The 21,509-nt window shown below is 39.3% G+C and overlaps 1 protein-coding gene across 2 annotated transcripts in view; it reads left to right on the top strand.

Moving 5' to 3' along the window:
- The window catches only part of PTPN21 (protein tyrosine phosphatase non-receptor type 21), a 53,008-nt gene extending 41,212 nt beyond the window's left edge, over nucleotides 1-11,796 (top strand). For both annotated transcript variants that reach the window (XM_074824891.1, XM_074824892.1), the window contains 5 exons: nucleotides 1,561-1,782; nucleotides 2,992-3,120; nucleotides 3,419-3,653; nucleotides 4,213-4,373; nucleotides 5,251-11,796. In XM_074824891.1, the coding sequence (XP_074680992.1) occupies nucleotides 1,561-1,782; nucleotides 2,992-3,120; nucleotides 3,419-3,653; nucleotides 4,213-4,373; nucleotides 5,251-5,379 (876 nt within the window). In that variant the 3' untranslated portion in view covers nucleotides 5,380-11,796. The remainder of the gene's footprint in view (nucleotides 1-1,560; nucleotides 1,783-2,991; nucleotides 3,121-3,418; nucleotides 3,654-4,212; nucleotides 4,374-5,250) is intronic.
- Nucleotides 11,797-21,509: the final 9,713 nt, after the last annotated feature.

The raw sequence follows: 21,509 nt of genomic DNA, 5'->3' as shown, positions 1-21,509 counted from the left end.
TTAATTGCAAGTCATATAGTAGAAATTCAGTCTTGTGAGTTTGAAGGCTTGGAGTGAGATCCATAGGAGGGGGAGATTTGACTGTTCCATTTCAACACCGTTGAAGTTCTGTTTGGATTATATATACACTCCTTAAAGATGCTAAGGGACAAAAAATAACACTGTGTTATTGAGATACAGTTCCACATTTAGTACCCGTGTTGGTTATTTCCTCTTACAGCCATCATCTCTTCCTGGAATGACCGTTACTGAATTCAGCCATATTATTATTCAGCTACCTCTGCCCACAGTGTTGAGGTAAAAGAAGAATCCATAAAGTCAAGTTATGAAAAAGACATGTTACGAAAATGACACTTTCTGTTCAGGCAGTCATGTAGAGGCAGAATAGATACCATGAAATGGAAGTAATTCCTCAAGCAGTTGTGAAGAGGCAATGCAAAGCAGACATGTGACATGAAAGGAGTCCAGACTGCAGATATTTTAAAAGATGACTTTAAAGTTGATTCAATGCCTGTTTCATTGCTCAGCTTCATGTTATTATCAGTTTAAATGAGGGAATTTAGCCTAAAGATAATAAAGGAGTTTGTACAGTTGATGTATTGATGTGCAAATTGCATATGACTGAGGTTTTACACCTTCCTCTGCAACATTTGGCAGTACAGTTATGTGATACAAGATACTTTCCTGACCTGATACCATGGAGCAGTTGCTGTGAGAGGCTGGGGACATGTGACATAGATGAAATTTTCTGGCTGAAATCTTACATATTATTCCTCTAATTATTGTTGGCAAAGAGATGCTGAAATTCCAGAAGTGTCTTATGATTTAGAAAGAACTTGGTTTTGAAAGAATAAATCGGGGGGGGGGGGGGGGGGCAGCTTATTAAAGAAAACATTTATTTTTACTAGTAGGAAAAATCCTGGGTTTATACCTCAGCTGCAGCAAGAGGTTCTAAGAAGGCTTTGCTGTTGTATGCAAAGTTTAGTATCTTCAGCCTAAGAAAATGTAGAGTATTACTAGTGAATTATTAGCTCATGGACTGAGGCAAGTGTTTTGTTTTACATTTTTAGAGTTTTTTTCCATCCAAATGACAAAGTTGACTCTTTTATTTTTTTAATTACGAGGTTAAAGGAGACCTTTTTGAATGATGTCATCTAACGTGCTATATTGAGCAAGAGGATTAATGAATATTTCTTGTTCAATGGTATTTGAGGCAGTTTGTAGTATAGCATAGCTATCTGATTTGGCCAAATATTTCTTTGCCCAACTGGGTTGTCTTTACAGAAACTACAAAGTAATTTTTCTTTCACCAGTGGTATCCACAGTCTTTGTGACCTAATGAAGTTTAACAGTTGTCTTAGTTTTCACATGAACATAATTCCTGCTGGTTAGGGTGCTTCTAATTTATTCTGGTATGTTTGTAAAAACATTAATAGCTGGAGAAGCATTGAAAAAAGTATGGAAGAGAGGAAAATACATACATTTTGTCCTTCACTAATTCTCTGTTAAAATAGACTTGCCTTAGAATGTGACTTTGGTTGTCTGTCTTCTGTCTTTCAGTGTAAAGTTCTGGAACAACGGTTAGAGCAGGGGATGGTGTTTACTGAATATGAGCGCATTCAGAAAAAAAGACTTAGAGATGGTGAGTGCTCAATAGCTCGGCTTCCCGAAAATGCTGAACGAAACCGGTTCCAGGATGTCCTTCCTTATGATGATACCAGAGTAGAGCTAGTCCCAACCAAAGAAAATAACACGGGTTACATCAATGCATCTCATATCAAGGTGAGAGAAATACTGTTGGAGAAATATTTTCCAGTTCATGGGGTAACTAATAATGGATTTGGCTAGCAATTTTGCTTTGGTCAGATGAGTGAGAATCCCTCCATCTCTCTCCCTCTCTTTCCCTTCTTCTGCAGAGGTTTCTTTGGGTAAAGGAGGAACCTATTTTTCCTCATTACCTAGAATAACGGAGGGTTAATTATTGGAGAGGTCTCCTGCATTTTGCTTCTGTTTTGATCTGCTGTCTCCTTTCTCTTGCTGTCTCCTCTCTGTGGATTGGTGCTAACAAAAAGCATGTCCATTCTTCCCAGAGTTAAGAAGGCAAATAGCTTTATAATAAACCGGGATCCTTTGCAGTGACTATGATGTTTTTGAACTGCAGTATTATTTCTTCCTCTTCCGTACTCTCAGACTAGGTCTACAACAGGCAGTAGGCTAGCTCCCAGCTTAAGCTTTTTTGAATGGCTAGAGGAACAGATGGAGCCAGGGGGAAAGCTGCTCTTTCATAATCTTCAGTTGCCCTTCGCCCCAGCCTTAGCTCTTTAAACTCTGTTTAAAAAAGTGAATAAGTTGCAGGGTGACCTCAAGAACCTTCAAAGCAGTTCATTCATTTTCAATGCATTTACCTACTTAAAATACAACTACAATTGTCTTCATGCTTTCTCTGTAAAGAGTTGAGATCATCAAAGCAGCAGTTGTGTTACTGTCCTTTTGTTTTATAAATCTATTTGTACACTGATGTGGTACCATAGTTTCTATACCTCAGCTCATTCACAAACGTTAGTATCTCTTCTGACCCTTCTCAAACAAGATAATAATTTTTGAGGAAACATAAGCTAATCCTGTCTTTTTAGTGCATATAATAGCATTTACAGCACCAGGATATGAAAGCTTCTCTAAACCCAAATTGGCTAGAATGCCTTAAATTCACAAAAAAGAAATACAATTTTATTTACTCATTTTTACGTTATGTTTATGATGTAAAATACATTTATTATAGCTATTTTCCGATACAATTTTGAATATTGTCTCTTCTGCATCTAATGTGACAAGATACAGCCAAAAAATGGGAGGCAGATATAACTCACAGTGGGCTCGTACTTCTGCAGTGTTGCTGTCTTTTTTCAGTTTGTACATCTTCAAATGGCTGACTTAAGAACAGGGGAAAGGAAGTTTTCAATAATTACTTATCTAGTGTCTTTCTTTTTACAGGTCTCTGTTGGCGGCATAGAGTGGGATTACATTGCTACGCAGGGCCCTTTGCAGAATACATGTCAGGATTTCTGGCAGATGATCTGGGAACAAGGGATTGCCATCATAGCTATGGTGACAGCAGAGGAAGTGAGTATAAACTGAGTCAGGTTTCTCCCAGAAATTCTGCAATGATTTTGTTATGATCTGTTAGATGAAGGGGATCTTTGCTCCACCAAGAAGACCAATTGATAAATTTCTAGTGACCATTTTTTCCTTGGCAGAAAGATGTAAATTTGCAAACTCTTTCTGCTGGAAAGTTGATTTACTCGGTGAGAAACCGTAACACTGTCGTAGTACTTAATAGAGGAGAGATACAGTTGTTACAGGAGTATGAGTTGTATGAGTGTTCTTAAGTTTCTTGTTAAGGAAGTGTTTTACTTTTAAGGAAAGTGGGCGAGAAAAAAGCTTCAGATACTGGCCACGTCTTGGTTCAAGACACAACACTGTAACATATGGAAGATTTAAGATTACTACACGATTCCGTACTGACTCGGGCTGCTATGCAACTACGGGTTTGAAGATTAAACATCTTCTCACAGGACAGGAGAGAACAGTTTGGCATCTGCAGTATACTGACTGGCCAGAGCATGGCTGTCCAGAGGATTTAAAGGGATTTCTCTGTAAGTTGTATTTAATAGCTTTGTTTTTGGGTGGTTGTTGGGGTTTTTTTTTTAATACATCCTAAAATGGGTGCTATACATGAATTAGCTTTTGATATGTATGCCAAGCATTCTGCTGTAAAAGTTTTCTTCACACCAGCAAGAGATACTGAATTATGTTTTTGGCAGGAATATCTTGCCAGTTTATTAAAGTGACTGTTTACATCTAAAGCCAAATATATAATTTACTAGAAGTTCATATAGATCAAAACATAATTGCATCACATACTACATGTTGGAGTGTATTCGAGCAGTAGCAAGATGGCCATGAGCTGCCTTTGGTGGGGAATAGGGGAACAAGGCAAGGAAAGCCTTACAAAAGCCTTACAAAAGTTAGATGATCTTTATAGATCTGTATTGCTTTGGTTGGGATATGACTTGTGATTTATACAGTGTGTCATTTTTCTGTGGGATGTAATTTGTTAAATTACTACTTTTCTGGTGGTCATACAGTGTAGCAGCATGGCTTATGGGGCTTCATCTCCTAAATTAATTACTCTTATCTTCTTGAACTTAATAGCATACTTGGAAGAGATACAGTCAGTGCGACGCCATACAAACAGCACTGCGGATCCTAAAAACTCTAATCCTCCTGTACTGGTGCATTGCAGTGCAGGTGTAGGACGAACAGGAGTAGTCATACTGTCAGAGATCATGATTGCTTGCTTGGAACACAATGAGGTGATTTTTTTTTTTTTTTTTTTTTCTTTCTTGTGCTTTAAATAATGTTAGGTAGTGGAAGAGTAATTAACCTCCTTAATAAATATTTTATGGCTGTTCATCTGAGCTTTCCCATGATGTGGCCTTTGGAAGAGCCCTTACAACTATGGTTGAAAGAGCTCTTGCAATTGAACAGAAGTTAATAATCTTCTAGAGTTGCCCACTTGCACACTGGGTACTGGAATGCTCATTTGAATTCTTGACTCCATAAGATGTTGTGTCACTGAGCAGAACAAGGTATGCCCTAGGCTACTAAGCATATTTCAGAATTTCACTCTGACTTTACCACTTTCACTTCAAGCCTTAGTTTTAATGGACAATATTCAAGGACCTGCTTTGTAGCCAGTCTCTGTGCTTGTGACTGACTATTTTATTCCTAAGTGTAGTGTATTTGCAGTATCAATCTCAGCAGAGGATGAAACAGTAGTTTAATAGAATAAAACCTCGTCCTATCAGTTTTTTAGCCAGAAATGAACAGCTGTAAAGTGTTTATTAATAATATAATGTGCCAGCTGAGACTCAACAAACCGATTGTTTTGCTGTGCATATCTGTCCTAACACTGTGACAGACCTTTGCAGCCATTAAATTTGTGAGGACCTAGACCCCATGAGATAAGCAAATTTACATTATGCGTATTTCACAGATGAGGAGGTAGGCATGGTCAGTGGTGTAGTGCAGCCCATACTGCAGGCATGGGCAGTGAATTGTCAGAACTGAAATTAGAGCAGCCGATTCTGCCCTTAGGTCAGTGGTACTACTCTGAACCTCCTGCTGAGAAAGTGCAAACCGGTCTCCTTGCTCACAAGTGACTTCTAATGGTTTGTTCTCTTCTTCCAGATGCTGGACATCCCACGAGTGCTGGACATGTTGAGGCAGCAGAGAATGATGATGGTGCAGACTCTTTCGCAGTACACTTTCGTCTATGGAGTTCTCATTCAGTTTCTCAAAAGCTCTAGACTTATCTAATCGCTGCCACTTCCTAAGGGACACTGCAAGAGTTTACAGAAAGAAAATTACAGTTGTTCAGGCAGACCTGCTCTCACTGGTGTTTTCTTCGTATGATGAATCACAGAGTTACCTTTTAGGGCTGGCACGTGACTTAAATGCGAGTCAGCGTAACAGTCCCTGCAAAGCAGGATCTTCGCTGGACTAAATTCTTCCCATGTTCAGCTGCAGTCATATTAGGGAATGATTCTACTTGTACTGGTCTGTAGTACATGTATATATTCTTTAGACTGGTGTTACTCTGGGCAAAATAAGCATCTTATAGAATGGGAGTACATAGCACAATTTTACTAACGTTATGTTTTAAAACATAATTGTTAACTGTGCGAAAGCTGAAATCTGTAGGTGAAATGGGGTGAGAAACTTGCTCCTTGGGAGTCTTATGCAGTTTCATTCTGCTTTCGATCTTATATTTAGAACAATACATCTATATTTTTTAAAGCAAACTTTTGGTTTCCTCTGGTTTACTCAGTAAAACTAGCAGCTCTTAGATATTTTAAGCAGTTGCTTTAAGGACAGTTATTTTTATATTCAGCATGTTTTAATTAAGAAAAGCAAAACACCATGACCCAAAACTTTTTAAATAGCATAATATTTTCAGAGGAGAAGACTGTCAATGTTTGAACTAACTTTTCAAAAATCATGCAGAAAGTACTAGGGGAAGCTACTGGTAGTTAGTTGTAGTGCTATGTAATAGAACTGACAAGTGAAAGATGATAACTGTTGATAACTTCCATTTGAGTGGAGGCATGTTTACCTGCAAGAAGCAGGGGAAAATATATTCAAATTATCTACAAGGTTATTGGAAACAAATGGATGAGAGAAAGTACATATTCAGTATTATTCGTATATTTAGAGGACAGTTTGATTTTACTGGCTGAAATCAAAGAGGATGCAAATGTTTTAAGCACTTTTTTTTTTTCTCTGTTATTTATGTAGTTAAACATAGAGGCTATAATCATGCATTGTTTCATATGGTAATATACCAGTACTAACCTGTTATTTTAGGAAGAGCCTTTTAAGTTGATGAAGTGAGAGAACCAAAGTTGGAGTAAGAAGGTGCATAGTGGTGAAGTGGAAATGATTGTATGAAACATAATGGAGGAGATGCGGCAGCTATGATTGCTGGTTTACACAGTGAAAAGATGACCATTAAAAATGTGTATGTTTCCCAGTGAAGAAAGCCTTTAAAGCACTGGAAGTTTCTGTAGAATCCTCCAGATTATTCTGTCAGTACTAGAACAGATTTTGCTAATGCTGCACAGTGTTGCAATAAAGAATATCCACAGAAGCCGTCTGAGACCACCTGCAGAATGTACGAGCTCTCAGAGGTAACACTGGAGATGTGGGTATTTTAGTAGCTGTGTAGGTGGCTGAGTCAATGGCTGTGGCATGGATCTGAAGATGAGTCGTACCTTTGGTAGTTTCCGTTTTGTCCCATGGGTCTGGTCTAATGACAGTATCCCTAAATAATCCTCTGTCTGTGGTTTTCAAATGGGGACAGTGTGGTTTTACCTGCCTTTTCAAGTGTTTTGAGATGCTGAGTTGAAAATCCCTATTCAAAAGTGAGCCATTAGTTTGTAGATACCTGGTTTAATTTGAAAAAAAAACTCAATGGTAGACCAGTCTGCAGACATGTTTAAGTGTCCATTTCCCTTAATACCTGCTTAACGAAACGAAATGAGACCGAAAATCATTTTTATCACTGGTGAAGTTGTTATTTTTCTGAGCTGTAACAAGGGTTTGGAAACTATTATGAATAATTAAGACCCCTTCTAAACAATAATTGTCTCCCAAAACATTAAGTAAGAATACTAAATAGGTTGCCTCAATTTCTTCTGTAATAAGCTACTTCGACAAAGAAAAACACATGGTCCAAAATGACATTGTGCTAATATGTCATTCTATACAAAATGTATTATTTTAAAGGATACTGTATTAATCTAGTGTATTTGGTCTGCTTTCAGGCAGTCTGAATTGTTCTACTCTCAGTAAAAGTAAGATTATTTCAGCTAGGGGAAAAAAACGTTCTTTTTGTGACTATAATATGCCTAGGGAGTATTAATTACCAAATGTAAAAATGGAAGTCCAGAGGAAACCAGTTACTGAAGATTGATTCTTCATATATAAATCTTGCAAACAAACCAATTTGACATATCTGTGTTAATGGAAGTATTAAAAGAAACAGACACTCTTAGTTATTTGTATCATGCTCTGTTTTAAAAACATTGCTACTTTTTGCCACAGTTCACTTCTATCTTCAGAAATATTTTTGAATGGGAAGGTATGCTCTAAAATATAGCTTCTACCATTTCCATTTTTAAACTTTGGACTGTGATCTTCATAACCTGCTACATGCAGCTTTTAATGAAATTATATACAACCGCAACTTCAAGCAACAATTTTTAGCTATTCAGCAGTTACTGGGAGAGAACGTCAGCAGTGAGGCATTAAAAGGAGCAGTTAAACCAAGCAATTTGATCCAAAACTTTTGGAATTATCTGAAGTGGGTGAGGAAATGTGTGTCTTCTGGCTTTCTTTTCTGTGTTGCTGAAAGAAGTTGTGTTAACTTTTAGAGGCGGTTGCTCTCTAATCCGGTAGTCATGGTCTTGATTTATTTTTTTAAGCATAACACTGCTACCTCCTCCACTTCAGCTTTCAGTTTAGTTCATCAGCAGTCTGTTTTTGCATTAATAGACTTGACCTTAATAGACTTGACTTTATGTGAGTTTTCCTTCTGATGATAGCAGGATTGCTTTTGTCTGTAAGCATATGGCTCCAAGTGAGCATTGGAAATGAGCGGTTTCTCTTAAGATACCAAATAAAAATAAACTTCACAACCTCCTGTAACAAAATGAATCTTAAAACCATTGTTTAGATTTTCACTTAACTTTTAAAAGAAAATTCAGTTTTTAGCACTTTGTTCTGAGCCTTGAAAAGGGATGCTTTTTTACATGTAGTTGGGCTGAGTGCTTCATGAAGTGTTGGACATTATAAGAACATCCACTGTCCAAATCCAGTCACAGTGTGAATTACAGGTGGATTTATTTGACAAGAGCTTAAAATTCACTATAAGCCTGTCCATTTTGCCAAATGTGCTTCTGTTTTTATGGAGATGAAACCAGATTATTATGCACGATTTGAGCTGACTTTTTTTAGTAAGAAAAGTTGTATAAAGACATTCTTACAGTAAATGGCAGAGATGATGTTGATGTCTAGGGATGCCAGAGCTCTCAGGGATAAATAAAGGTGCTACATACTGTCAAGAGACAGATTTTACTGTCTTTTGTGGGCTAGGTGGAAAATGCTTTTTAGGATCAAATTCTATGAAGAGTCAGGAGAAGAACCCACAAATTGTAGTAGGGCCTTCTGCACATTTGATTTCTTTCTTGGTTGCTCTGATGAGAGATTTTTTGGCCAGTGAATCTTTGTTATCTTGGACTAGCAGCTCCTCTCTAAGAACATAAGTCAGAGCCCTGTTCATTGCAAAGATGTCACTGACTTAGGCTTAGCTGTAGGCTGCAAATCACTCCTCGCCCCATTCTGTGAGGGAGAAGCTCAGTGACATCTAGGGGAGTTTTGCATAACTTTTCTTCAGCCTGTGCAGCAGTGCTGTCCTTTTTCTGCTGCCCCCTGTGAAGAGCAGGAAGAGCTGCGTGCCTTAGTATTGCTCTCTTTGTGATACCTTTTGCACAAGTGAATGGTAAAAACTACAAGTGCAGGGTGCTATGGTTTGTATCTAGAAATACATTTAATTCAAAGCAGGTGAGTAAGGCAGGGTTCCTATAATTTCTGTGGATGAAAAGCTGCTCTAAGTTATTATCAACATTTAGGAAAAAAGTAAATAACAAATAAAAGCAAAATGTGTACTAAAATGGAAAAAATTCTTGGCATTTTGAGAAATGTATTTTTGGCTCCTCTTGTAATCCTATGAATCTTTTTTTTAAGTGGATGAAGTTTGGAGCAATTTTCTCCAAAAATAGCTTCTTAAATTTAATAAGAATTAAGGCTACCTGAGACTGCTGCTACATTTTGCTTGTTGGAGCAGCTGTTAAAGTTGAGTGGCTCATAGGTTTCAGTGGGCTCTGGACCAAACTTGGGAACTGCAGGGTCCTTTATCATACAAGCTAGCTGTGTAATGAGACCTCAGTTTTAATATCAGTAGCCTTACTAAAACCCTGGGCATAAAAATAGTGAACTCATTACTATATTTCAATAGTTATTTAAAATGGTGAATTTAAAGGAAACTGTACTTCAGTTGCTAAGAACTCTGTGCTTTAGAGTTTAGGGTCTTTTGTTTTTTTTCAATACTGCAAAGTCATGCAAAGCCAGAGTCCAGTCTTGCAAGATGCAATATTCTTGCAGTTCTTCCTGATATTGTAGGAATTAAAATGGGCTTATTGCTAATGAAAGCTTGAGCTCTTAAAGCATGTATACTCACATGTCTGCTTTAAATTTAAATACAGATTACAAGATTTAACAAAAAGAATGCAGCAGGAATGTGCATACATGAAGCCACAGCATTCAAAGGAAAAGTAGCTGAGATAGTTCGGAAGAAATTCTCTCATGAAAGTATAAAATGTTGGAAGTAGAGCTTGAGGATTCGAGGAATGGCTGAAGGCATTTGGAGGAGGATTTGGAATGTTTTGTATCCACAGTAGAGCAGCTAGAAGGATTTGATTCATATGGTATGTTTTTCATGGCATGGTTGGGTAAGTGAATATGTAGTCATAGGTGTTATTTTTTACTGGCTTTTTAAAATATGATTTTTTTGAAACTCCAAATATTTTTTTTCAGAGGCTCTGTTATTTTTACATATCTTCCTTTCCAAATGTATTTAATGCAATCTGTCAGCTCAGTTTCTGTTTACTTATTAAAGGTCAGATTTTTCAAACCATGGTCTCTGGTTTTACACGTGCAAAATGCAGGGGGAATAGGCATACATGCAGTTTTGCAGTGTTAATTTCTAATGGATGCAGGTCAGATGATCTGAAAGTCCAAATACTTTATGAATGCAGCCAGGTGTTTACAGTAGGTCTGAATTGCACGAGGTTAAGGCTAGGCTGAAAATCAGGCCCTTGAAATGTGGAATTTAACATGTGCTTAAGAAATTATGTTGCAGTGCAGCATTTGCAATACGGTGATATTAAAATAATATAATACTGTGCTGAGGTAAGGGAAAAAATCTTAAACTTCTAACAGCTGTTACAAACGTGTTAAAAAAAAAAAAAAATTCTTAATAAGATCCTGTTGGGGACCAGCTAACTTGGTGCATTCTATTGGCATCACATATGTTACTTTAAGGTCTACAGGGGCTGGAAAAAAAAGGACTTGTTAACTTCAATGAGCATTTCAAAAAACAGTTGCTAAAGGCCTTTCACTATTTTCCATATGATGTTGTGTTCAGTAGTGAAGAATAACCTCCAATCTGTTTGTTCTTTAGAACTCTATTCTGGGAATGAGGATAGAAATCTAATCTAATGAATAGAGTTTACAACTGGTCCAGCCTGTGGCAAGTTAGAGAGCAAGTCTGTAGATACTGTAACGTTATTTTGGTTCAGATATGTGGCAGTCAAAACTACAAATCATGAATTTTATGAGCACAGTTTCAGAAGGTGCCTAAATTTTTATAAAGGGAATTTAAATGCTGTTTTTCCATTTGGAAATATTTAGGTAAAATTAAGAGACTTTTAAAATACTTTAAAACTCTGCAAATGCCATTAATTTTTAGAATGGTAGGAAACTTGAAGGGGGGAAACCGTGTAAATCCTCCAGTCTGTCACCTTGCTAATCCTGGATAATTCTGAAGGACAAGGTGCATATGCTCTTTACAAAGATACTTTCTTAAATTGCTTTGAAATACCCAACATATCTGCCCTCTTTATGGCTGATCTGGGGGAATTTGGATGGAAATTTTAGAGGCTTGACCTGGCAAATCACTAAGTATGTACACTCCTGCACATTGCTGAAATCTCTTCATTCAGTTAAAGCAAATGGGTGTTTGAAGTCCTTTCATCAGTTTTATAGGATTGAGTCCTTAATGTCAGAGGAATGCAGGATCTGGCTCCATTTTCTTCTATTTTCATTTGACCCAGTATGCAAGGATTTAAACGGGACTTTGTTTAAAGAGTAGCAAACATGAAGTATTATTTTCTAGTACTAAGCTAATGGTTAATGTCTATTTTTGCTGTCTTGCCACCAATACTGTAAAAATGTATAATCAAAATAGCTTTAATTCTTGTAAAACTGAAATTGGTTTGTAAAACAATGTACAAATTGTGTTTCATAGACAGAAAAGCTTGTATTACTGAATGTAATATATGTGAAATGAATATATTATAGTCTATTTTTGCCATGGAAATAAATATTTGAAGCAACCATGTGTTTTTATTGTTCCATTATTAAAAGAAAAATCAAAGAACTTAGTTTTCATGTGTAGTCCTAGGTTGGGACTTTACCTTCTGTACACAAAGGTGCTATCTGTCTTCTAATGTGCTGCAAGTACCGTCCTGCATCTCAGGACAGATATAAAACTTGTGCTGTCACAGGTGTGTTGCACCTGCTGCCCTACCAGTATTGTTTATAATGTTTCGCATTTCCTAAAGCTATTTTTAGTATTCAACACTCAATTTCTTTGTAACCTTTAAGTGGAGGAAGGATAAAAAGGTTTCAAAAGTTGAAAAACCCTTTCCAAAAGCACGTGAGAGGAAACAGTTGGTTGTATACTTAATTACCATTATTAGAGCTGCTACCAAGAACTAACACTGAAGTTTTTCTTCATTTTATAATTGACATTTAGTCAAAAGGGGAGGTGGTGCAAAAGGCTTGCTGTATAACACCTGGTGCAGTACAAGACCTCATAACATCATGATAAATGAATTGCATGCTGGATATTGCAATTTGACACCTGACAGTTGTGTTTCCCATGTCTTTGCTAAATGCCTAGTGTACTGCCCACTTAACTATATCTGAAACGACCAGGCTTTTAACTAAAATTTGTCTTCTAGGTATGCTCAATTTGATGGCATTAATCAATTTAAGGTAAGACAGTAACATGCCAGCTATTTATATACTTGTCTGATCAATTCACAACTCCTGAGGAATGGTCTGTGTGATGTTCAGTGTGGGCAAAATTCTCTTATTTGACATGGATTCAAAATCAGAAGAGGAAGATGTGACTTCTTGGGGTCCTAAGTGCATGGTAAAAACACCCAGCAGTTCTGATCAGACTGCTTTTAGACCAGAGGCAAAGGTCTCTTCAGAAACCTAAACTTCCCCTAAACCCAAATTGCTCTAAACTGTGGCTGTTCTTTTCCAACCACTGTAAAGTCCCCATTAGAGCTTTCTGGTGGGCAGAGCTGACTGATAGGGAAGCGGCTTGATTCTTGGATTTGGCACAGCCAGTCAGCAGCTTTCTTGGGCAGGAGCTCCAGGACTTCAGGTAGCTGGTGAGAGAGGTTCCTAGCCTAGTGCCTTGACTAGGGACTGAATGAGAGGAACTGAAGTACCTCTCATTCAGCTGTTAGGCTTGTTTCTCGTTCAGCTGTTAGGGTTGTTTAAATCTGGAATGACTGTGGATAGATGAAGGTTACATGAAACTCAGCAATGCTAGGTACCTAGTTGGAAGTTTTACATGTGACAGTTGCTCTGTTTAGGATCTGATGGGGTTTTTTTTACACCCATTTCTTTTCCCTGAAGGGTTAGTGACAGCATATAAATGTGTGTTCTCTCTCTCCACTATTTTTATGAGCATCCCCTGGAATGCTGGACTCTGCACGAAGACAGAAGCTGCCCAGTGCCACAGAAATGTTGCCAGTTTACCTCCTGCAGCCTGAGAACTACTTGTGGATGATCACACTTTGTGAGTATGATGGGAATGTCACTTATGCAGGTACTGACAGGAGAATGGTGTTGCAGGAGAGCTGGAGTTGTGAGGACTGGGTGATATGTGAATATTCATCAGCTCTGAACAAAGTTATTTCATATTGCTGTATATCCCATTGGCTCAGTCTGGCTCTTGGGCAAGTTGGACTTTCTGCCATCAACACTTGCGTTTGAGTGCTGGCCGTTCTGTGGCTCCAGTGGAACATAATGCTTAGGGAAATGGTGGTTCTGATACTTAAAAGCTAGTTCTGTTGTTATTATGATTGCTTTAAACAAACCTCATGAATTCAAAGAAAAAACAAGTGTAAGTAGGATATGGGTGAGCCTGGGACTATTTTACCACAAAATTTCTTTGTCTTTCAGAAGTGCCCAGGGTTAAAGACATGTTGTAACATTTGGCTTCATGACATTCTTTGGGAGCTTTTCTGAAGCAAGGACTTCAGGGCACATGCGTGTTCTTGGGCTCTCTACTTGCAAAATGGCACAACATAGATGTGGGGGCTAGAAAGGGTAGTTTAGAAGAATTCTGTCCCGTTTCTGATCAATCACCACATTTCCCAGTCTGATCTATCTGCATGACAGTCTTTCAGATGGACACCTAAGTTTTAACCAAACATCTGCTATCCCCAACATTCCAAACCAGTATTACTTGCTGCTCTGCTTATTCTATGGATTTAAAATATCTGCTGTAATAAACAAAACAACTGGAAAAGACTTGGAGGGCTTGTAGATCAGGTTCAGATTATTATTATTATTATTAGCCATTTCTAAAATGACAATCATGTGCCTTATGTAAATTTAGAAGGACATCAAATCCTTCCACGAACAGACCCCAAATTATCATACCCAGAGTCGAGTGAAGAATTTTCACTGGTGTTAAGTACGCATGAAGAAGGCCCCTGTCAAGCCTGGCTAATACTGATAATCAGTGATTTGAAGGAACCGCATACTTTGTGTGTGCGTGTGTGCATCTGATTTCTTCTGTCTGCGTGCTGTGCTATTCACAACTGATTGAAGCTGAAAATGTCTTTCAATTGACAAAATCTTTAGCAAAAGACTTCAGGAGATTAGAAGTTAGTTTGTTTTTAGCTTGATAATATGGAATATATTTTAGCAGATTTATCAGGGTTTATTGAGTTTTCTGCACCACAGCAGTATAGACATAAATTCATTTGTTCTGAAGTGACTGTCTCTGAGCCTCCAGAAATAGCAAGTGGTCACTCTGTATTTCAAAAATTCGAGTTGTCTCCTGAAAACCAGAAATTGTAGGTCTCCATCACTTAAAATTCCATCAGTCACCAAATATTTATTTCTCTCCCTGAATTAGGAGAAGTAATTTAATTTGAAACTATAAATCTTAGTGTATTGTGCTGACTCAGTTTTCCTCTTTAAGCCATCCTTTCACTGACACAATAATATGTGACATTATTTTTATTTCCTGATTCTTGTGGTCCTGAAAGCTATCTTGCAGAGGTAGGCCAGCTATGATAATCTGTAAATCTGATTAGACTTTCTTTGGGGATGACTTTGGCATGAAAAAGAGAAGTATATAGACAAGAATCAAGTCTATGAAAACTTGGGTTTGATTGGGTTCCTGACAGCAGCTCCAGAAGGATTAAGGAGAAAATCACACAACACAGTGGCTCAGGCAGTCTGAGACAACTGGCTTGCTGATCCCACTTGGTATGGTGAAATATCCCCCTGGGATGCTGGGCCCAAGGACGTGTTCCTTCCAGGGTGCTGGCAGGTGATTCTTTTCCTTTGTCCTGCTGGATGGCTCTTTCAGCCTTACCTGAAAATGATCACTACCACCTTTTGTAGATGCACTGTGACTCTTGCAAGAGTGCATGGGTTCCTGTAGCAATTCCCTGTCTGGATGAGGACATCTGTTTTCTCCTTCATAAGGAGAGGGAAAATGCTGCATTATGTGAGTAGTCAGGATCAAAATGTAATTAGGAAAGAAGAGGAAATGGCAATTGTTCACCAAAAATAGAAACACACGTAGATGATTCATGAAGGAGTTGTCTTCTTTCCAAGTTCCTCTTAGGTTTTAAAGGGCGGAAGGAGCTGTTCCACAGCTACCTCAATCAGAAGAGTGATAGGAATTCAAACGACAGGTATTAAATGCAGTAGCTTTGATGCACTGTGGAAAAAACAATCTACCTAAGATAAGGAGCAATCCTGAGTGTATGCACTCCCTGCAGTAAGAACAAAATTTATCCTTAGTGCCATGGTGTTAGGAGGGCTGCCAAGGTGAGTTTAGCACTTTCAGTGCATTTATGCCATCAAGCTGGAAATAAAATGCTCCATTTGAGCCTGTTTTCAGGACAAAAGGTCACCCTTATCCCTCTGCACAATGCTGGTCTTTAAATAATGACAAATAAGCAGAACTGAGGCTAATTTACATTCTCTGTTGAAAGAAACTGGAAATACTGCACTAATACTACAGGCTGAATTGTCCTGATACCTGTGAAGCTAACTTTGGCCATGAGCTGGCCTGTCCCACTGCTCACCTGCCCCATAGCTTTGATACTGGAGCCTGCATCATGGGCGTTTTGTGGCAGGGATGTGCTCTCACCTATTAGATGCTTCTTCGGGTAAAGGGATGGACAACAAGGAGTTGGTTGTGGAGATATGCCCAAGAACCCTTTGGGGAGATCTGATTCCACCATGAAGTGAACTGAGCAGAGGCTCTAAGAAGCTCAGATATTGAGCAACAGCCATGGAGAAGACACACGCTATGGAGAGCTACAGCGAGGGCCATTGGCAGACCTATGTTTAAGCTGAAAGCCCCTGTGTAAGGCTTAAGACTCTCAAGGTGGGAGGGGAGGACCCATCATGCAAGGTTGTTTCTGAGGAAAAGGAAACTGAGATGAGAGCTCGAGGAGCTCTTCTATCTTTCTCTTAGAATCGACTGTTATCTGAGATGGTTGTGCCCAGTGTTTGGGAAGCCTCATAGCCAGCTCCCAAACCTATGCTATCTGTATCACATCTCTGGTCTTGCTTATGTGAAACGTTGGGTAAAAACAGGGTGCCAAATGCCTCCGAGCTGAATTTCTGGTTGGAGAGGCTACCCTTCCCTCTGAGGTCCTGCAGGGAATTCTCAGGCTGACAGGAAAGCTCATGGCCTTTGACATGTTGCTTCACTTCTTATTTGGCATGTGAGCATGCTTATGAGAGAAACAGATAGCTGGGAAGAGCTGGGGTCACCTCATAGTTCTGTTACTCATCTTCTGCAATCCGGCTCTGGCTGCAGTGAGATGTAAGGTATGCTGCAGCCCTAACGCAGATACTGTAAGGGGAGTCCTACAGGCTTGCTGAATTCTTGGGATAACTGCAGAGAGCTCTGCACCTCGTGCTACAGATCACGCTGCCTGTCCTCTGTGAGAATGGGACAGCATAACTCTGTGGCCTGCCAGGCTGAGGCTGTGTTCGAGTTTCTCTCTCAAGTTTCATATGCCTCTCTACTCCATTTATGTAGCCTTTGATTGCCCTTCTCAAGGTCTAATTTCATTCCCCTGGTGTGGTAGGGCTGGAAGGATTGCAGGGGAGACTGTGAGCGTTGAAGCCTGTGATCTACAGGAGTAGCAAAGGCACAGCAGCAGCCTGTGCTCAGTGGGGTGGGTGTTCGGCGCCTCTGGCATTCCTCCAGCCTGAAATGTGGCACTGGGTTGAGAGCCCACACCTTTTGCAGGGCAGTCTCACAGTTTAAAAGGTGAATGCAAATGTAACTTTTATGTGTTGTCACCTGGGTGTCAGGCACACCTCCTGCCCTTTGCTGTTGCTGGAATTAGCTTAGTGGGTGAACTGAAAGGATCAGTCCCTTTAGGAGGCCTGAAGAGAGAGCCCAGCAGCTCTGGAGGTTTTCTGCAGAGAACAGAAAGTCCCATGCATGCTTAATTTTGGTTCCCTTCACTTGAATTAACTCGTTGCTACTTGTGAACTGCCTGACAATCATGGGAGTCCTCCTAGGTTTTCTTTAAGGTGGTTGAGATGGAGATGAGCTATGGGTGCTCTACAGCTCAACTGATGATTTATTATGCCAGTGATAACTGCTGATTCTTCTTTCCCTTCCCAGCAATGCTTTATCCCTGTGACATGCTCGGTTTCCGCTGGCTCACGACCCGCTATGGGCTTTGAAACTGGATCCCTTGACTGGTTGTGACCCATGCTGGTGCAATGGCTGCTGCAGCAGATTAATTTGCCACTCACCTGTTTGTGTATCACTTGTTTCGATACTTGGAATAGAAACTGAAGATGGTTGTTTCTGAATGAAGCAGATTTCACTATTCATAAAGGAAACAGGAAGATTGGACTGCTTATGAATATCTGGTTTGGTTGTTTTGGAGAGTGAGAAATTGTTTTATTAAAATCACTGGTTGCTGTTCTGTCCCTCGTAATCTGTGTACATACCAGGTGCTAGCTCTGGAGAACAGCAGGTGACGTGCCAGAGAAAAGGTCTGATGGCTCTAGAGATATCACGCAGCTGCAGTGCCCTGCACTTGCTCATCAGCATATGCTCCTGCCTTGGGTAGTGAAAGACTAAAGTGGGATGCTGGAGTTTCCTATAGCTCCCCGAAGTACACCCTGAATTGCAATTTTGTGTTTTTTTCCCTATTTCATTAATTTTGAGGTCTCAAATACTCAAATGCAAATGCTACAATACAGAAGTGGAAAAATATGTTTGAAGACCAATGTTAACAAGTTGCATCTAAATTTCTACTCTGCACCTGTTTTACCTGATAATATGCGTCACCATTTTTTAAAAGATGAAATAAATAACAATTTCCCTCTCCCCTTTCCTTTTTTCCTACATTCCCTTTAACATTAATTTTCCATTGCTATTTCTTCTTCCCCCAGGCTTGGCCTGGAACTGCTTTCACTGGTTCTCAGGCAGAGGCGCAGTAGCAGTGCACTGAAGGGTGTTACTTGGATGTCTTGTTGGTTAGAAGCTGTGCTGTCACTGCATTGAAACAGCCTGCATTAAGCACTACAAATGAAACTCCCAGACCTAATTTTTTTTTATGCTGATGCTCCAGTACTCTTGTTCATACTCCTTGCACAAATCATTGCTGAGAAAAAAACAGGTGTTTTTTTGCCACTGCCCAATGGAGCCATGTGTACTTGAATTATGAAATGTTGCCAGTTGAGCTGCATCGTTCTACAACTACTGCTGCATAGCTATAAACAATGTAAAAATGTACAGAAATGCAGAGAAACGGGACCCTGGAGTCATTCTGCAGCTAAGCGTAAATGAAAAATATGTAAGTGTCTTAAACATGGGGTTGATCAGGGATAAAATGATAGCTTGGGTTTTGCTTGCAGGTTTTTGTGTTCTGGTTAACCCTAAGACATCTAAGCACTTTTTTTCTTTCGTCACATTAATCTTTACTTCAAATGACCAGAAGCCCCACTTTGCTTTGTAAATAAACAGAATCCTACCTTTGAAAACAAGAGCAATGATGACAAAACTGTAGGCCTTACAGATAAGAGACTGTTTTTTTGCAGAGCAAAGTAACAATAGCAGGCTTTTGTCCATTTGAAGTAAAAATTGATGTTGTTATGCATGTGCTCATTGACCACATAAATCTGGGCAGAAATAAGTCTTTACGTTGCAGATCACAGCTGCTGACTGCTCCTATGTTTTCTTCTGAAGCATTCAGATTTGTAATGGTGTTGTGACTACCTTGTTCTGCTATTGCTTGTGCCAAGACCTGAGTATAACACCAAGTAGAAGGTGATGAGACCAAAAAAACCCCAACCCTCAGAAAAAAATCAAAGCTTGCACTGTTGATAAATCTTATCAGTGATGTGGGTCAGGCTTGCTTGCATATCAAGTTGATTAAACAACTTATGTTTGAAGCACCATCTTAAAGTAAATGTGAATAAAAGGGAGAACGTTTTAAGCCCTGGATAGACTGAATTTGCTTTTGGGTCTGTAGATAAACTAATTGATTTTATGTAGATAGCATTTATCTAGAATGTTTTTTTCCCCCGCTATCTGGTGGGAGTTGCTGTACAATGAGAAACCAGTTCCTTGGACTGGGCCAGCTCCTAGGATACTGGAATGCGCAATCTTGTGGTTCTTTACCAGAAATTTCACTCTGCATCCAAGAAATGTTACAGTTGTGATTTAGGCAGACAGATGCTTTCTTTGTGAAAGGTCTGTTTTAATGTATTTATTTACTCTTTTAAGTTCCATCTACCCAGAAAAAAGGTTATTGATGTTCAGACAGCTCATCAACAGGAAATATGGTCAAGGAACTGTTTTTGCTTATTTTCATGTTACTCATACTACAGGAAATGAATGTGTCATCATTTGCACCTTTCTGTGAGGTGATGTCATGACCACTTTCATTGCTGTCGTGTTTAGTTTTTTTTATTTGTGGAATTTAAAAGTGAAATTCTTATTAGAATTAGTCAGACTCAGATTGACCACAAGTCAAAGTCTGCTGAGTGATCTTTTTTATGACATGCAAGTTACACAGTGTAGTGATAGGTGGGGAAAAAAAACCCCGTAAATTCCATTATTGACCAAGATTGGAGAACTCAGACCAGAGGGCCCCAAGAGTGGGTGAAGTCCTGGCTGAGGAGCAAGGGCTTTATATTTGGATATGTCTAACCACGCTCTTTAGTTTTCTAACCAGTCCCTCTGGGTTAAAATTGTTCATACAATAGAAACAATAGTTCCCTAGGTGCATCCTGTCCTTCAGCTCTGTGGGGTAAGGAATAGAGAGGGAGTTTCCTTGGGGATGGGAGAAGGGCTTTGATCACTTGTGATTGAGGACAAACCACCCCTGTGCTGTACTGAATTGGGCCTGTGGGTGTGTCTTTTCAACAACACAAGCTCTGATGGAGGGATGTAAAATGCTCTACATTATCTTACCTACTTTTCAGTGAGCCAGAGCACTCAAGCTGTGGGCCAGATTTACAAGACAGCCAGCTGAGCATGGCAGATGAAAGGCTGGTGCCCAGCTGTGCAGCCGCATGTGTACACAGCTAAAATAAACCCTAGTCTGCTGTAATTGTCAAAAAGTGTAATTTATTATTGTCGTCAAAGCAGCCAAGAAAGTGCCTTTTGCCTTTTTGGGAATTATGTTCTGCACTGCAATGCTGATGACTGTGTCAGAAATGTTGCTTTTGTTTGATTGTCTTTCTCTAGAGCTTTTTGGAGACTTTCTTTTTTTCCCCCAGAAAAAGTGTATGCTTTACAAGTGAAGCAGTGGTCTGTGTTTGTTGGAGCTACTTATGGCTCCAATCAGTCATCTAGCTTACAGAATCAGTAGTCTTTGGTAGACACTCATGAGCCACAGGGGAGGCAGGTGGTAGGAGTTGTATGTCTGAACTGTAACCACTTGGGTTTGTCCTTGGAGGAAGCAGATTTAGACCAACCCTAAGAGGTATGTGGGGACAGGCTTTATCCAGTTCCTAAGGCTTCTTACAGTTCCTCACCTTCAGCAATATAGTATAACTTCCTGGCACTTCCTCAGACTCTGTTGAGCTTATTCTGCAGTAACGTGAATGCCAGGTAATAGCGGCACTCTGATTAGACAAAGAAATTTGGGCTGATTTTGTGCAATGCATGTGCTAACTTCAATTTAATCATAAAATAGACCACTTTTTCTCCATTTGCTGTACAAGGTGCTTGATGTGTCTTCTACTTAGTCCTAGTCATCAATCAGTACCCAACTCAATCTTTTTTTCAAAACCAAACCTCAATGCAGAATGCTATGCTAAGGTTGTCATTAATGCAAAAAATTAAGCCATGTATTTCAGTGAGTGTTGAGCAGTTTGAAAATTGTTGCAGTCTTCACTTTCCAGAAATAGCAGCTGAATCATGGACAACTAGGATTAAACAGCTCAAGAGCTGCATATAAAACAAACAAACAAAAGAGCTGCGTATTAAACAGCTCAAGAGCTGCCATATGCAGTAGCTAGAGATAACTATCCTTTTCAGGCCAGAAAGCTGACAGGAGGTTAGGCAAAGACTGAGAGCAGCTCATACTGCAAAACGGCTCTGTATACCTGTTGGTACAAAGAATAAGACAATTGAGTTCATGGTTGAGAGCTGAAGAAGAAATGATCATTTATCATCAGAAGAAATTCTTATGTTCAGAAAGTTGCCTGTCCACTCTCACTCCTTATTACAGCCTAGGTAATGCAAGGAAAAGGTATGTTTCTTATGTTCTACAGTTACTGTAAAAGGA

Source organism: Strix aluco, chromosome 4, assembly GCF_031877795.1.
Source record: "Strix aluco isolate bStrAlu1 chromosome 4, bStrAlu1.hap1, whole genome shotgun sequence".
Classification (NCBI taxonomy): Eukaryota; Metazoa; Chordata; class Aves; order Strigiformes; family Strigidae; genus Strix; species Strix aluco.
Note: the sequence above shows the minus strand (reverse complement) of the source record. Positions and strands in the feature narration are given on the sequence as shown.